Source organism: Narcine bancroftii, chromosome 10, assembly GCF_036971445.1.
Source record: "Narcine bancroftii isolate sNarBan1 chromosome 10, sNarBan1.hap1, whole genome shotgun sequence".
NCBI lineage: Eukaryota > Metazoa > Chordata > Chondrichthyes > Torpediniformes > Narcinidae > Narcine > Narcine bancroftii.
Genome location: NC_091478.1, coordinates 47,414,431 through 47,432,227, shown reverse-complemented (window position 1 = coordinate 47,432,227; position 17,797 = coordinate 47,414,431). Strand labels below are relative to the sequence as shown.

The 17,797-nt window shown below is 53.8% G+C and overlaps 1 protein-coding gene across 2 annotated transcripts in view; it reads right to left on the bottom strand.

Moving 5' to 3' along the window:
* Window positions 1-1,922: 1,922 nt before the first annotated feature.
* Window positions 1,923-17,797, bottom strand: part of hk1 (hexokinase 1) — a 107,293-nt gene continuing 91,418 nt past the window's right edge. For both annotated transcript variants that reach the window (XM_069900857.1, XM_069900858.1), the window contains exon 18: window positions 1,923-2,725. In XM_069900857.1, the coding sequence (XP_069756958.1) occupies window positions 2,587-2,725 (139 nt within the window). In that variant the 3' untranslated portion in view covers window positions 1,923-2,586. The remainder of the gene's footprint in view (window positions 2,726-17,797) is intronic.

Here is a 17,797-nt window from a genome sequence, read left to right as displayed (position 1 = left end):
GAGCTCTCCACTAGCCACCGTGACAGAGGTGCACCAAAGAAGAGGTACAAGGACTGCCTAAAGAAATCTCTTGGTGCCTGCCACATTGACCACCGCCAGTGGGCTGATATCGCCTCAAACCGTACATCTTGGCGCCTCACAGTTCGGCGGGCAGCAACCTCCTTTGAGGAAGACCGCAGAGCCCACCTCACTGACAAAAGACAAAGGAGGAAAAACCCAACACCCAACCCCAACCAACCAATTTTCCCCTGCAACCGCTGCAACCGTGTCTGCCTGTCCCGCATCGGACTTGTCAGCCACAAACGAGCCTGCAGCTGACGTGGAATTTTTACCCCCTCCATAAATCTTCGTCCGCGAAGCCAAGCCAAAGAGTACGGCCTTTGACAAGGTCCAACACGAGCAGGTGGTTCAGGTTAGGCCACTGGGTATACATAGAGAGGTTGCAAACTGGATTCGAAATTGGCTTGGTGGAAGAAACCATAGTTGTGGTGGATGGTTTCTTCTCAGACTGAAGGTCTGTGTCGAGTGGTGTGCCTTAGGGATTTGTGTTGGGACCATTATAGTTTGTTATCTATATCAATAAACTGGTGAATTGGATTAGCAAGTTTACTGATGACACAAAGATAGGAGGCATTGTGGACTGTGAGGAAGATTTTCAAAGCTTGCAGAGGGATCTGGACCAGCTGAGAAATTGAGCCCGTAAATGGCTGATGGAATTTAATGCAGGTGCTGCACTTTGGAAGAGCGAATCAGGGTAGGACGTACACAGTAAATAGTGACCATGAGGAGTGTGGAGGAGCAAAGTGATCTGACGGTGGCATCGCATGTGGACAGGGTGGTAAAGAAAGCTTTTGGCATCTTAGCCTTTATAAATCAGAGTATTGAGTATAAGAGTTGGGATGTTCTGTTGAAGTTATTCAAGTCATTGGTGAGTCCACATTTTCTGTCCATTGTGTGCATTTCTGGTCACCCAGCAGCAGGAAAGATATTAATAAAATTGAAAGAGTGCAGAGAAGATTTACTAAGATGTTGTCGGGTCTTCAGGAGTTGCGTTACCGGGAAAGATTAAACAGATTAGAACTATACTCCTTGGAATGAAGAATGATAATCTTCATAATCTTATGAGGGATATAGACAGAGTAGATGTGAGTAGGATGTTTCCACTTAGATTGGGGGAGAGAGGTCATAGCTTTAGGCTGAAAGGGGAGAGGTATAAGGGGACATTAAGGGAAAGTTTTTCACTCAGAGCGGTAGGAGTGTGGAATGAGCTGCCATCTGATGTAGTGAATGCAGATTCATCTTGAGTTTTAAAAATAAATTGGATAAATACATGGATAGGAGAGGTCTGGAGGGTTATGGAATGAGAGCTGGTCAGTGGGACCAGCTAGTTTTATTGGTCAACACAGACCAGAAAGATCAAATGGCCTGTTTTTCTGTGCTGTAATGTTCTATGGTTCTAACCGATGTTATTACAATATAAACAGATGTGATTTCCCAGTGTAGATCCTTTATAGACTTTTTTTAAGTATAGTGTAAGTGTGAGCTCTGACGGTGTGTGGTTTTATATTTTATGGGGCGGGAGGGGTTTTCCTTTGTTTTTTTTGTATGAAACAGTTTAATATATTGTGATACTGAAGATTTTACAAAAAAATGAAAACTAAAATATTCAAAAAAAAGGCAAGTCTTTCTTTTAAAACACAGGGCAGAGGGTGCGAGGGAAGAACAGACATGAACAGACAGGGAACAGAGGAATATGGAGCGTGAGCAAGCAGACGACATTTAGATTGGCATCATGCCGGAGGCAGGCCGTTGGCTGACAGACCTGTTCCTGTGGTGTACCGTTCTAACAGCATCCCCCCCCCCACCCAACAGACTTGTTAAAAGTACCCAACAATATTCACCAAAAGAAGTTAAACTGTCAATGACTCACGAGATTGACTTTAATGTATTCATAATTTCACTTTAAAACAGAGGGCCTCTAACAGAGGGTATAAAATTAAAGGTTCCGCTATATCAGTAAGGCATGCATCTTCACTGATCTAGACACCCTCCCCCCAGACGAGATGGAAAACGACGTGTAACACCACACCCACTCAAATATCCTGAAAATGCAACTCAGATTGCAATAACTTATCTGATTTCTTCGGTGCATTTTACGTAACCAAATATATAGATAGACCTTTGTGAAGCCACAGCGTTACAGAAATCACATGGCAGGATAAGTGAAGCACAATTCTTTGTTATTTTGAATGTTTTATGTCTACAACAAAGGTTACGTGGAACTAGATTCCATTTTTTTTAAATCATTCAACAGCCTTGGGAAAATCAACGAACAGACTCTTTAAAAGCAAATATGACATTAAAATTGGGAGTTGAGGTGAACACAGTGAACATTTCGAATTGGGACTTTGGAAAATCCAGCAGCTTAAAATTAACAAGTGCGTTCTCACTTCTCTGCAAACTTCGCACAACGCACATACACCTCGACTCTGGTGAGCAAGCTACAGCTGTTTAAGTAAGGATGGCGCAGGGGATTGGTGACGCCACCGCTGCCATGGGAATCAGCGTTGACCTCCAGGGCTCCTACTAGCCGGATTCTCGAAGCCTGCACGCCACAGCTGTGATGAGCGCTGCCCCCTTTCCACTTCCATCTTCGGACAGCAGGAACGTCACGTTGCACTTTGGAGCAAGCTCTTTCACCGTCTGGTGCATGATCTTCGAAAAGCTGATCGGGAGAAATACACGATGTCTCAGTGAGAGGGTGACCTCATGCAGTCAAATCATCACTGCTGTGCCAGCGACCCGGAATTGAGTCTGCTGCTGTCTATAAGGAGTTCGCACGTTCTCCCCACGTGGGGTTCCCTCCGTGAGCTTCGGCCTCCTCCCACGTTTTGAAGACGCAGGGGTTAAGTAGGTTAATTGGTTACATGGGTGCATTTGAGGCAGTGCAGGGTCATGGACTGGAAGGGCCTGTTACCGTGCTGTATCTCAAAATTATATCCACCAGAAGACAGAGGGCTCAGGGCTGGGAATGGAGGAGCCGTCTAACTTAGAATTTGTTGTGGGCCACAGTGAGAAAGGTCTTTTTGAGAGCAGGCCAGCTAGTCAGCCCATACATAGTACCATAGTTTACCTCCCCCCCAAAAAACCAGTTGAGTGTGCAGAGTTACAGAGAGTGATCAGTTAGAACAGACTGAAGGCACCATGATTTTACCAATCACTTTGTGGAGAGTGGCTGAGAAATGGGATGAGGGGAAGGTTTTAGTGGGATGTTGATGGGCCTGTTGTCATGTGATGAAGTTTAGCAGGGTCTTCAGACCAGGAGTTAAACTAATGTGTACCAGAGAATACAGAATCAGTGTCAGTTCTAAGCATAACCACTGGCTGAGAATGCAAGTCAAGCTATTTTTATTTCTGAAAGTCTCAAACACCCAGTTAATGTCACTTGACACAACAGCACTTCTGGGATTTTGTGTTTTATGCCCAAGAGAATTGGGACTGGGGTTTTCCTTTGACCACCAAAATTCCATCTGGTTATGTTCTGCAACTCGAACTCTTCCTCCCCCCCCCACCCCCATCCGTCCATCAGCAGATCCTCTTCCTTTCGGCATGTGCTGTGGAGAGTCGGGATTCCTCAGGGAATGTCATCCCTCAGGTCCACTGGACGATGGCCATTACCCCTTGTGGGAACGCCATTGAAGGAAATGGCAGTGAAACAGTGTCACAGGAAATAGTCGTCAAATTTTAATTTTACATTTAGACATACAGCACGGTAGCAGGTCCTTTCGGCCCATGACCCCCTGCCGCCCAATTTACATCCCTACGCAAACTGTGCCTCCCCTGGACCAGCCTTCCCTCCCTTTTGCCAACCATACCTTTCCCCTACACCCACCGTGCTTCCCCTATGTCAACTGTGCCTCCCCTACACCCACCGTGCTACCCTTATGTCAACTGTGCCTCCCCTACGCCAACCATACGGCCCCTACCCCAACCATGCTGCCCCTGGGCCAACTGCGCCTCCCTACCCCAACTGTGCTGCCCCTGGGCTAACCATGCTATCACTGCTCGGCGTGGGAACTGCTCCACCCAGCACCGCAAGATACCGCAGCAGAGAGTTGTGATGTCAGCTCGGACCATCACACAAGCCCCACCCCCCACCAACTCTGCCTAGCTCCTGCTATCTCGGGGGAGCTACTGAAATATTATAAAACTCATCTACCCCAGTCGTAGCCTCGTTTACCCCCATCTGTCAGGCAGAAGTATTGAGAACACTCTCCAGATTCGAGTAGAGTTTTTTCCCTGCTGTTGGCAGACTCTTGAATGGATCTCACACTGGTAAAAGATGACGTCCTTGAATGGTCCTTGCATTTTCCTCAGTGTGTGGCAAGATTTGACTGGTGTCACACTACTCCCCACACTGCTTTACTCCATTTCAAGATACACATGATAACAGGCCATTATCACCCATAAGCCTGCAACGGCCAGATACACCCATGTGATCAATTAAGCAACTAACCTCGTACATCTTTGGAATGCTAGAGTAAATCAGAATGCCCAGAGGAAGCCCACACAGACACAGGGAGACACAGCGCTGGATTCAAACCCGGGTTGCTGGCTCTGGAATGCCACTGAGTTAACTGTTACACTAACTGTGCTACCCTCACTACCTGCTGCATGAGTTGGGTTGTCTGGATAGCATGCAAAACAAAGGTTTGTTTTGTTTAACAGTACATGTAATAATAAAACAATTCATTTATTTGTAAGATAAAATGAGTTGCAAGGCTGCAGGGAAATGGGAAGGGTAAGTAAATGGAACCAATGGGATTGCTCCCCTAAGAGCCAGCAAGTACTCAGTGGGCCAAATGGCCTGTTGTTCTGAGATTGACTGATGCATACCCTCCTCACTCCACCAGCTCCCAGATGGATACATATTGTTCCACCCCCACCATTCCTGTAATCTGCCAGGCTGTGAGATTGATGAATGGTGTCCTGTTACTGAGTTAATCGTTCCAAAATATTTATACGTATGTTTATTTTAAAATATAACTTGATAATAATATATATGACTGTGTTGGAGCTGTGCAATTAGTCAGCAAAAGGAGGAGTAAGGCAATCCTTCCATCCGATAGCCCACAGGTCATCCTTGGGCAAGGTTGAAAACCTGTTTAGCCTTCCAGTCAGGGTCATGTGAAGCTGCGGATTGAAGATGGTGGACGTCCAGTGTGGACACTGCAACTGAAGAAGGCACTGGGAAACCACTTCAGTATTTTCCCCCTTGTATAATCATGAACTCACCATTGAGTACAGTCTCAGCTCAGGGATAGAGTCTTAACCGAAGGAGAACAGGCAACAAATACAATTCGGAGGATCAGAGATTATGATGGATGGAGAGACGTGATCACCAATGCCGAATAGCAAGGCACCTGAATGAGTGTGTGTGTGTGTGTGTGTGTTTGAGTATGTATATATATCTATATATATATATAGATATATGTGTGTGTGTGTGTATATATATATATATATATATATATATATATGTATGTACCATCGCCTTCCCAAGATCGTATTATATGGCGAGCTCTCCACTGGCCACCGTGACAGAGGTGCACCAAAGAAAAGGTACAAGGACTGCCTAAAGAAATCTCTTGGTGCCTGCCACATTGACCACCGCCAGTGGGCTGATAACGCCTCAAACCGTGCATCTTGGCGCCTCACAGTTTGGCGGGCAGCAGCCTCCTTTGAAGAAGACCGCAGAGCCCACCTCACTGACAAAAGGCTAAGGAGGAAAAACCCAACACCCAACCCCAACCAACCAATTTTCCCCTGCAACCGTGTCTGCCTGTCCCGCATCGGACTGGTCAGCCACAAACGAGCCTGCAGCTGACGTGGACTTTTTACCCCCTCCATAAATCTTCGTCCGCGAAGCCAAGCCAAAGAAAAAAAAAAAATATATATATATTCTTTGGCTTGGCTTCGCGGACGAAGATTTATGGAGGGGGTAAAAAGTCCACGTCAGCTGCAGGCTCGTTTGTGGCTGACCAGTCCGATGCGGGACAGGCAGACACGATTGCAGCGGTTGCAGGGGAAAATTGGTTGGTTGGGGTTGGGTGTTGGGTTTTTCCTCCTTAGCCTTTTGTCAGTGAGGTGGGCTCTGCGGTCTTCTTCAAAGGAGGCTGCTGCCCGCCAAACTGTGAGGCGCCAAGATGCACGGTTTGAGGCGTTATCAGCCCACTGGCGGTGGTCAATGTGGCAGGCACCAAGAGATTTCTTTAGGCAGTCCTTGTACCTTTTCTTTGGTGCACCTCTGTCACGGTGGCCAGTGGAGAGCTCGCCATATAACACGATCTTGGGAAGGCGATGGTCCTCCATTCTGGAGACGTGACCCATCCAGCGCAGCTGGATCTTCAGCAGCGTGGACTCGATGCTGTTGACCTCTGCCATCTCGAGTACTTCGACGTTAGGAATGTAAGCGCCCCGGCCCCGGTCTGGGCTGAGGGTAGGCGGTGGCGGCCCCGATCCGGGCTGAGGGTAGGCGGCGGCGGCCCTGATCCGGGCAGGAGCAAGGGGGAGGCGGCAGCCCCGGCCTCGGTCGAGTGAGGCAGGCGGAGGCCCCGGTCCGGGCAGAGAGGTGGAGACGACGGCCCCAGTCCGGGCACAGGGAGAGCAGCGGGGGCCCCGGCCCCGGTCCGGGCAGAGGGTAGGCGGCGGCGGCCCCGATCCGGGCAGGAGCAAGGGGGAGGCGGCGACCCCGGCCTCGGTCGAGTGAGGCAGGCGGAGGCCCCGGTCCGGGCAGAAAGTTGGAGGCGGCGGCCCCAGTCCGGGCACAGGGAGAGCAGCGGCGGCCCCGGCAGAGGGTAGGCGGCGGCGGCCCCGATCCGGGCATGAGCAAGGGGGAGGCGGCGGCCCCGGCCTCGGTCGAGTGAGGCAGGCGGAGGCCCTGGTCCGGGCAGAGAGGTGGAGGTGGCGGCCCCAGTCCGGGCACAGGGAGAGCAGCGGCGGCCTCGGCCCCGGTCCGGGCAGTATGGACCGACCTAGGAGGGGAGGCAGACCCCTCCAGCCCGGGTAAGAAACCTGCATAGGAGAAGGCCACTCCGATATAAAACCTATGACCCAAGGACCTTGCTGCCACGTCCCAGCTTGCTTGGTCACGGCACACGAACCATGGGAGTAAAGGGTGGGGCAAGTACTGCGCGCACTGCACTCCACCTAAAAGCTCCTATGCGCAGGCCCGAGGACAGGTCCACGTCCTCCCCCTCCACGTCCTCCCCCTCCACGTCCTCCCCCTCCACGTCCTCCCCCTCCACGTCCTCCCCCTCCACGTCCTCCCCCTCCACGTCCTCCCCCTCCACGTCCTCCCCCTCCACGTCCTCCCCCTCCACGTCCTCCCCCTCCACGTCCTCCCCCTCCACGTCCTCCCCCTCCACGTCCTCCCCCTCAAAAGATGCTCACAAACTCAAGCTAGCATGCTGGAACATCAGAACCATGCTAGACAAGGCTGACAGCCACCGACCTGAACGTTGGTCTGCCCTCATTGCACATGAACTACTCAGACTTGACATCGACATAGCCGCTCTCAGTGAAGTCCGCCTGGCCGATGTAGGCAGCCTCCAAGAACGCGGCACGGGCTACACACTCTACTGGTCTGGCAAGCCTTTGGATGAACAACGCCTATCTGGTGTAGGCTTCATGGTCAAGAACTTCATTGCCTCCAAACTCGAAAACCTTCTGACAGGCCACTCGGACCGAATCATGTCCATGCGACTCCCCCTTCAAAACAAGCGTCGCATCACCCTCATCAGTGTCTATGCTCCAACCCTCCAGGCGGAACCAGCAGAAAAGGACAAGTTCTACACTGACCTGCGCAACCTCATTCAACGCACCCCTACAGCCGACAAGGTTGTCATCCTTGGCGACTTCAACGCTTGCGTCAGCAAAGACTCAGAAACCTGGCCAGGAATCCTGGGCAAGCATGGCGTCGGCAAGTGCAACGACAATGGGCGCCTCCTGTTGGAGCTCTGCGCAGAACAGCGGCTTGTCATTACAAACACCCTTTTTCAGCAGAGGGACAGCCTTAAGACTACCTGATGCATCCCTGATCCAAACACTGGCACCTCCTGGACTACATCCTGGTGCGAGAAAGTGACAAACGAGATGTGCTCCACACCAGGGTCATGCCCAGAGCGGAATGTCACACTGACCACCGGCTGGTTCGCTGCAAGCTCAACCTTCACTTCAAGCCAAAGCCCAGGAACAGTAAAGCCCCCAGAAAGAGGTTCAATGTTGGAAACCTGCAGTCAGACGAAGCGAGAGGAAACTTCCAGGCAAACCTCAAAGCAAAGCTCGACGATGCAATCCGCCTCACGGACCCATCCCCCGAAACCCTCTGGGATCAGTTGAAGTCTACCATACTGCAATCCACTGAAGAGGTACTGGGCTTCTCCTCCAGGAAAAACAAGGACTGGTTTGACGAAAACAGCCAGGAAATCCAGGAGCTGCTGGCAAAGAAGCGAGCTGCCCACCAGGCTCACCTTACAAAGCCGTCCTGTCCAGAAAAGAAACAAGCCTTCCGTCGCGCATGCAGCCATCTTCAGCGCAAACTCCGGGAGATCCAAAATGAGTGGTGGACTAGCCTCGCCAAGCGAACCCAGCTCAGCGCGGACATTGGCGACTTCAGGGGTTTCTCGAGGCTCTAAAGGCTGTGTACGACCCCTCACCCCGTCCAAAGCCCGCTGCGCAGCTCAGACGGCAAAGTCCTCCTCAGCGACAAGATCTCCATCCTCAACCGATGGTCAGAACACTTCTAATCTCTTTTCAGTGCCAACCGCTCAGTCCAAGATTCCGCCCTGCTCCAGCTCCCTCAACAGCCACTAAGGCTAGAGCTGGATGAGGTCCTCACCCAGGATGAGACATATAAGGCAATCGAACAACTGAAAAGTGGCAAAGCAGCAGGTATGGATGGAATCCCCCCAGAGGTCTGGAAGGCTGGCGGCAAAACTCTGCATGTCAAACTGCATGAGTTTTTCAAGCTTTGTTGGGACCAAGGAAAACTGCCTCAGGACATTCGTGATGCCACCATCATCACCCTGTACAAAAACAAAGGCGAGAAATCAGACTGCTCAAACTACAGGGGAATCACGCTGCTCTCCATTGCAGGCAAAATCTTTGCTAGGATTCTCCTAAATAGGAGAATCCTAGTGTCGCCGAGAATATTCTCCCAGAATCACAGTGCGGCTTTCGCGCAAACAGAGGAACTACTGACATGGTCTTTGCCCTCAGACAGCTCCAAGAAAAGTGCAGAGAACAAAACAAAGGACTCTACATCACCTTTGTTGACCTCACCAAAGCCTTCGACACCGTGAGCAGGAAAGGGCTTTGGCAAATACTAGAGCGCATCGGATGTCCCCCAAAGTTCCTCAACATGATTATCCAACTGCACGAGAACCAACAAGGTCGGGTCAGATACAGCAATGTGCTCTCTGAACCTTCTCCATTAACAATGGCATGAAGCAAGGCTGTGTTCTCACACCAACCCTCTTTTCAATCTTCTTCAGCATGATGCTGAACCAAGCCATGAAAGACCTCAACAATGAAGACGCTGTTTACATCCGGTACCGCATGGATGGCAGTCTCTTCAATCTGAGGCGCCTGCAAGCTCACACCAAGACACAAGAGAAACTTGTCCGTGAACTACTCTTTGCAGATGCCCATTCAGAGCCAGCTCTTCAGCGCTTGATGTCCTGTTTTGCGGAAACTGCCAAAATATTTGGCCTGGAAGTCAGCCTGAAGAAAACGGAGGTCCTCCATCAGCCATCTCCCCACCATAACTAACAGCCCCCCCCCACATCTCCATTGGGCACACAAAACTCAAAACGGTCAACCAGTTTACCTATCTCGGCTGCACCATTTCATCAGATGCAAGGATCGACAACGAGATAGACAACAGACTCGCCAAGGCAAATAGCGCCTTTGGAAGACTACACAAAAGAGTCTGGAAAAACAACCAACTGAAAAACCTCACAAAGATAAGCGTATACAGAGCCGTTGTCATACCCACACTCCTGTTCGGCTCCGAATCATGGGCCCTCTACCGGCATCACCTACGGCTCCTAGAACACTTCCACCAGCGTTGTCTCCGCTCCATCCTCAACATTCATTGGAGCGCTTTCATCCCTAACGTCGAAGTACTCGAGACGGCAGAGGTCGACAGCATCGAGTCCACGCTGGTGAAGATCCAGCTGCGCTGGGTGGGTCACATCTCCAGAATGGAGGACCATCGCCTTCCCAAGATCGTGTTATATGGCGAGCTCTCCACTGGCCACCGTGACAGAGGTGCACCAAAGAAAAGGTACAAGGACTGCCTAAAGAAATCACTTGGTGCCTGCCTCATTGACCACCGCCAGTGGGCTGATCTCGCCTCAAACCGTGCATCTTGGCGCCTCAGTTTGGCGGGCAGCAACCTCCTTTGAAGAAGACCGCAGAGCCCACCTCACTGACAAAAGGCAAAGGAGGAAAAACTCAACACCCAACCCCAACCAACCAATTTTCCCCTGCAACCGCTGCAACCGTGTCTGCCTGTCCCGCATTGAACTTGTCAGCAACAAACGAGCCTGCTGCTGACGTGGACATTTACCCCCTCTATAAATCTTCGTCTGCGAAGCCAAGCCAAAGAAGAAAAGAAATACACACGTGTGTGTGTATGCGCGCACGCGCGCTCAAGCCCACCATGGTCCAGAGAAACGCTGTTTCATCTGGTGGCATATTTACAGTCAGATGATGATGAACTTGAACTAGAATGGTTCCTACTAATTGGAGGGGGACAGGTAGATAAAGTCCACTTATTCTGTTATTCTTGAAAACGGTGGAGTCTATACTTAAGGAAGAGGTTACAGATCACTTAGAAAATGGTTATAAAATTGGCAGTCAATGTGGGTTTAAAGGAAATAAAGTTTGGCAAATCTGCTGGTAATTTTTTGAGGTTGCATTTAACAGAAAAGAGTAAACCAATGGATGTGGTGCATTTGGATCTTCAGAAGATCCGAGGCCCCAATCAAAAGGTCACCAAAAATAAACAGGAGAAATTCACTTTATGAGCGAGGTGCTGGACAGAGAGCAGGATGAATAGGTCTTTACTGGATTGGGCTGTGGGGCGTGGGGTATCACAGGAATCTGTGCAATTCACCAACATGCTGGAGAAACTCAGCAGGTCACGCAGCATCCACAGGAAGAGTAACCAACGTTTCGGGCCTGGGCCTTGCGTAAACAAGGTGGGGGGTTGGGGGGGGGAGGGAGGGAGAAGGAGAGAGAGAGGGGAAGTAGAGCGAATGCGGAGGGAGATTTGTGGATGAAGAGGAGGGATAGAGGGAGGGGTGAGGCGGAGAGTGAGAAGGGGAGAGGAAATGAGAAAGTGGGAGGGATGTGGAGGAAGGAGGGAGGGATAGAGGTAGAAGGGGAGGGAGAGCAGAATAAGAGGGATAGGTTGAGGGAAGGAGGGTTGTAGAAGAAGTGGGAGGGATAAAGGTAAAGGTATAGGGTAAGGAGAAGGAGAGGGGTTGGAGTGGGAGAGGGATGGGAGGGAGAGGAAAGGAGAGAGTGGTAGAGTTGTTGAGGAAGGGGAGGGATATACGGAGAGGGTGAGGAGAAGATAAGAAGGAGAGGGAGATGCGAAGGAGAGAGGAGAACAGGCTGGTTCACGTGGAGACAGGCAGGAGGGTGGAAGAGAATAAAGCTGATGCGATTTGGGTGGGTGGGAGAGGGAAGGGGAAGGGTGGGGTGCTGGAGGGAAGGAGATGGACGGATAAGGAAATGTGAGACAGGGAGGGAGGGGTGAAGAGAAATTGGTAGTCTCTCTCCCATTCACCCCACACTCCCCCTATTTATACTGGTGCCTGCATGAACATGACAAAATTGTTGGCTGCCCTTTACTTCCAATGGAGGCTGCGTGACCTGCTGAGTTTCTCCAGCGCACTCGTGTAGTGCACGACCACATTGGGTAAATAAAGTGGAAAATTACAGACTGATGAGTGCTGGTGTTTGCAAACAACTTAGTGACATGGAAAGGTCATGTCAAGGTTTGGCAAGTGGGTGTGTGAAGTTGGTGGGGGTGTATGTGGGTAGGCATGTTTATGAATGTGTAGGGATGTGTGTGTGTGTATGAGGTGTGTGAGGGGTGTGTGTGGGGATGTGTGGTTGTGTGTGTGGGGGATGTGTGTGTGGAGATGGGTGTGGGGTGTGTGTGGGGGTGAGTTTTGGGGATGTGGGGTGGGTGTGGGTGTGTGGGTCGTGTATGGGGATGGGGTTGTGGGAGTGTATGTGGGTGGGTGTGTGTGTGGGGATGGGTGTGGTGTGTGTGGGTGGGTGTGTATGGGAGCGTGTGTGAGTGGGTTGGTGTTTGTGGGTGGGTGTGTGGGGGTTGATGTGTGGGAGATGATGTATGGGGGTGGGTGTGTTAGGTGGTGTGTGTGTATGGGTAGGTGCGATGTGTGTGTGGGGGGGTGTGTGTGGATTGGTGTGGGTGTGTGTATGGGAGTATTTGAGTGGGTGTTGATGTGTGGGAGTTGGTGGGGGGGTGTGGGGCGTGGGGGGGTGTGGGGCGTGGGGGGGTGTGGGGCGTGGGGGGGTGTGGGGCGTGGGGCGTGGGGGGGTGTGGGGCGTGGGGGGGTGTGGGGCGTGGGGCGTGGGGGGGCGTGGGGCGTGGGGGGGCGTGGGGCGTGGGGGGGCGTGGGGCGTGGGGGGGCGTGGGGCGTGGGGGGGCGTGGGGCGTGGGGGGGCGTGGGGCGTGGGGCGTGGGGCGGCGTGGGGCGTGGGGGGCCGTGGGGCGGCGTGGGGAGTGGGGGGGCGTGGGGCGTGGGGGGGCGTGGGGCGTGGGGGGGCGTGGGGCGTGGGGGGGCGTGGGGCGTGGGGCGTGGGGCGTGGGGGGGCGTGGGGCGTGGGGGGGGCGTGGGGCGTGGGGGGGCGTGGGGCGTGGGGGGGTGTGGGGCGTGGGGGGGTGTGGGGCGTGGGGGGGTGTGGGGCGTGGGGGGGTGTGGGGCGTGGGGGGGTGTGGGGTGTGGGGCGTGGGGGGGCTGGGGCGTGGGGGGGTGTGGGGCGTGGGGGGGTGTGGGGCGTGGGGGGGTGTGGGGCGTGGGGGGGTGTGGGGCGTGGGGGGGTGTGGGGCGTGGGGCGTGGGGGGGCGTGGGGCGTGGGGGGGCGTGGGGCGTGGGGGGGTGTGGGGCGTGGGGGGGTGTGGGGCGTGGGGCGTGGGGGGGTGTGGGGCGTGGGGGGGTGTGGGGCGTGGGGGGGTGTGGGGCGTGGGGGGGTGTGGGGCGTGGGGGGGTGTGGGGCGTGGGGGGCTGTGGGGCGTGGGGCGTGGGGGGGTGTGGGGCGTGGGGGGGTGTGGGGCGTGGGGGGGTGTGGGGCGTGTGGCGGTGGGGGCGTGGGGCGGCGTGGGGCGTGGGGGGGCGTGGGGCGTGGGGGGGTGTGGGGCGTGGGGGGGTGTGGGGCGTGGGGGGGTGTGGTGCGTGGGGGGGTGTGGTGCGTGGGGGGGTGAGGTGCGTGGGGGGGTGAGGTGCGTGGGGGGGTGTGGTGCGTGGGGGGGTGTGGTGCGTGGTGGGGTGTGGTGCGTGGGGGGTGTTTGTATACGAGAGTGTGTGGGGTGTTTGTATACGAGAGTGTGTGGGAGTTAATGTGTGGGAGTTGATGTGTGGGAGTTGATGTGTGGGAGTTGATGTGTGGGAGTTGATGTGTGGGAGTTGATGTGTGGGAGTTGATGTGTGGGAGTTGATGTGTGGGAGTTGATGTGTGGGAGTTGATGTGTGGGAGTTGATGTGTGGGAGTTGATGTGTGGGAGTTGATGTGTGGGAGTTGATGTGTGGGAGTTGATGTGTGGGAGTTAATGTGTGGGAGTTAATGTATGGGGTTGGGTGTGAGGCGTGTGTGTGTGTGGTGGTGTGTGCGGGGGTGTGTTTGCGGGCGTGTGTGTGGGTGGATTAGGGTGTGGGGAGTGTGTGTTGATTGGTGTGTGTGTGTGTAATTGGGAGTATGTGAGTGGGTGGGTGTGTGGGGGTTGATGTGTGGGAGTTAATGTATAGGGTGGGTGTGGTGCATGGGGGTGGGTGTGGTGTGTGTGGGGTTGCGTGTGTGGGGGAGCCATGGGGGTGTGTGTGTGGATTGATGTGTGCATGATGTGAGTGGGTGGGTTTGAGTGGGTGGATTTTTGTTAGTGGGTGTTTGGGGGTTGACGTGTGGGGGTTGACGTGTGGGGGTTGACGTGTGGGGGTTGACGTGTGGGGGTTGACGTGTGGGGGTTGACGTGTGGGGGCTGACGTGTGGGGGCTGACGTGTGGGGGTTGACGTGTGGGGGTTGACGTGTGGGGGTTGACGTGTGGGGGTTGACGTGTGGGGGTTGACGTGTGGGGGTTGACGTGTGGGGGTTGACGTGTGGGGGTTGACGTGTGGGGGTTGACGTGTGGGGGTTGACGTGTGGGGGTTGACGTGTGGGGGTTGACGTGTGGGGGTTGACGTGTGGGGGTTGACGTGTGGGAGTTGACGTGTGGGAGTTGACGTGTGGGAGTTGACGTGTGGGAGTTGACGTGTGGGAGTTGACGTGTGGGAGTTGACGTGTGGGAGTTGACGTGTGGGAGTTGACGTGTGGGAGTTGACGTGTGGGAGTTGACGTGTGGGAGTTGACGTGTGGGAGTTGACGTGTGGGAGTTGACGTGTGGGAGTTGACGTGTGGGAGTTGACGTGTGGGAGTTGACGTGTGGGAGTTCACGTGTGGGAGTTGACGTGTGGGAGTTGACGTGTGGGAGTTGACGTGTGGGAGTTGATGTGTGGGAGTTGATGTGTGGGAGTTAATGTATGGGGTTGGGTGTGAGGCGGGTGTGTGTGTGGTGGTGTGTGCGGGGGTGTGTTTGCGGGCGTGTGGGTGGGTGGATTAGGGTGTGGGGAGTGTGTGTTGATTGGTGTGTGTGTGTGTAATTGGGAGTATGTGAATGGGTGGGTGTGTGGGGGTTGATGTGTGGGAGTTAATGTATAGGGTGGGTGTGGTGCATGGGGGTGGGTGTGGTGTGTGTGGGGTTGCGTGTGTGGGGGAGCCATGGGGGTGTGTGTGTGGATTGATGTGAGTATGATGTGAGTGGGTGGGTTTGAGTGGGTGGATTTTTGTTAGTGGGTGTGTGGGGGTTGATGTGTGGGGGTTGATGTGTGGGGGTTGATGTGTGGGGGTTGATGTGTGGGGGTTGATGTGTGGGGGTTGATGTGTGGGGGTTGATGTGTGGGGGTTGATGTGTGGGGGTTGATGTGTGGGGGTTGATGTGTGGGGGTTGATGTGTGGGGGTTGATGTGTGGGGGTTGATGTGTGGGGGTTGATGTGTGGGGGTTGATGTGTGGGGGTTGATGTGTGGGGGTTGATGTGTGGGGGTTGATGTGTGGGGGTTGATGTGTGGGGGTTGATGTGTGGGGGTTGATGTGTGGGGGTTGATGTGTGGGGGTTGATGTGTGGGGGTTGATGTGTGGGGGTTGATGTGTGGGAGTTGATGTGTGGGAGTTGATGTGTGGGAGTTGATGTGTGGGAGTTGATGTGTGGGAGTTGATGTGTGGGAGTTAATGTGTGGGAGTTAATGTATGGGGTTGGGTGTGAGGCGGGTGTGTGTGTGGTGGTGTGTGCGGGGGTGTGTTTGCGGGCGTGTGTGTGGGTGGATTAGGGTGTGGGGAGTGTGTGTTGATTGGTGTGTGTGTGTGTAATTGGGAGTATGTGAGTGGGTGGGTGTGTGGGGGTTGATGTGTGGGAGTTAATGTATAGGGTGGGTGTGGTGCATGGGGGTTGGGTGTGGTGTGTGTGGGGTTGCGTGTGTGGGGGAGCCATGGGGGTGTGTGTGTGGATTGATGTGTGTATGATGTGAGTGGGTGGGTTTGAGTGGGTGGATTTTTGTTAGTGGGTGTGTAGGGGTTGATGTGTGGGGGTTGATGTGTGGGGGTTGATGTGTGGGGGTTGATGTGTGGGGGTTGATGTGTGGGGGTTGATGTGTGGGGGTTGATGTGTGGGGGTTGATGTGTGGGGGTTGATGTGTGGGGGTTGATGTGTGGGGGTTGATGTGTGGGGGTTGATGTGTGGGAGTTGATGTGTGGGAGTTGATGTGTGGGAGTTGATGTGTGGGATTTGATGTGTGGGAGTTGATGTGTGGGAGTTGATGTGTGGGAGTTGATGTGTGGGAGTTGATGTGTGGGAGTTGATGTGTGGGAGTTGATGTGTGGGATTTGATGTGTGGGAGTTGATGTGTGGGAGTTGATGTGTGGGAGTTGATGTGTGGGAGTTGATGTGTGGGAGTTGATGTGTGGGAGTTGATGTGTGGGAGTTGATGTGTGGGAGTTGATGTGTGGGAGTTGATGTGTGGGAGTTAATGTGTGGGAGTTAATGTATGGGGTTGGGTGTGAGGCGGGTGTGTGTGTGGTGGTGTGTGCGGGGGTGTGTTTGCGGGCGTGTGTGTGGGTGGATTAGGGTGTGGGGAGTGTGTGTTGATTGGTGTGTGTGTGTGTAATTGGGAGTATGTGAATGGGTGGGTGTGTGGGGGTTGATGTGTGGGAGTTAATGTATAGGGTGGGTGTGGTGCATGGGGGTGGGTGTGGTGTGTGTGGGGTTGCGTGTGTGGGGGAGCCATGGGGGTGTGTGTGTGGATTGATGTGAGTATGATGTGAGTGGGTGGGTTTGAGTGGGTGGATTTTTGTTAGTGGGTGTGTGGGGGTTGATGTGTGGGGGTTGATGTGTGGGGGTTGATGTGTGGGGGTTGATGTGTGGGGGTTGATGTGTGGGGGTTGATGTGTGGGGGTTGATGTGTGGGGGTTGATGTGTGGGGGTTGATGTGTGGGGGTTGATGTGTGGGGGTTGATGTGTGGGGGTTGATGTGTGGGGGTTGATGTGTGGGGGTTGATGTGTGGGGGTTGATGTGTGGGGGTTGATGTGTGGGGGTTGATGTGTGGGGGTTGATGTGTGGGGGTTGATGTGTGGGGGTTGATGTGTGGGGGTTGATGTGTGGGAGTTGATGTGTGGGAGTTGATGTGTGGGAGTTGATGTGTGGGAGTTGATGTGTGGGAGTTAATGTGTGGGAGTTAATGTATGGGGTTGGGTGTGAGGCGGGTGTGTGTGTGGTGGTGTGTGCGGGGGTGTGTTTGCGGGCGTGTGTGTGGGTGGATTAGGGTGTGGGGAGTGTGTGTTGATTGGTGTGTGTGTGTGTAATTGGGAGTATGTGAGTGGGTGGGTGTGTGGGGGTTGATGTGTGGGAGTTAATGTATAGGGTGGGTGTGGTGCATGGGGGTTGGGTGTGGTGTGTGTGGGGTTGCGTGTGTGGGGGAGCCATGGGGGTGTGTGTGTGGATTGATGTGTGTATGATGTGAGTGGGTGGGTTTGAGTGGGTGGATTTTTGTTAGTGGGTGTGTGGGGGTTGATGTGTGGGGGTTGATGTGTGGGGGTTGATGTGTGGGGGTTGATGTGTGGGGGTTGATGTGTGGGGGTTGATGTGTGGGGGTTGATGTGTGGGGGTTGATGTGTGGGGGTTGATGTGTGGGAGTTGATGTGTGGGAGTTGATGTGTGGGAGTTGATGTGTGGGAGTTGATGTGTGGGAGTTGATGTGTGGGAGTTGATGTGTGGGAGTTGATGTGTGGGAGTTGATGTGTGGGAGTTGATGTGTGGGATTTGATGTGTGGGAGTTGATGTGTGGGAGTTGATGTGTGGGAGTTGATGTGTGGGAGTTGATGTGTGGGAGTTGATGTGTGGGAGTTGATGTGTGGGAGTTGATGTGTGGGAGTTAATGTGTGGGAGTTAAT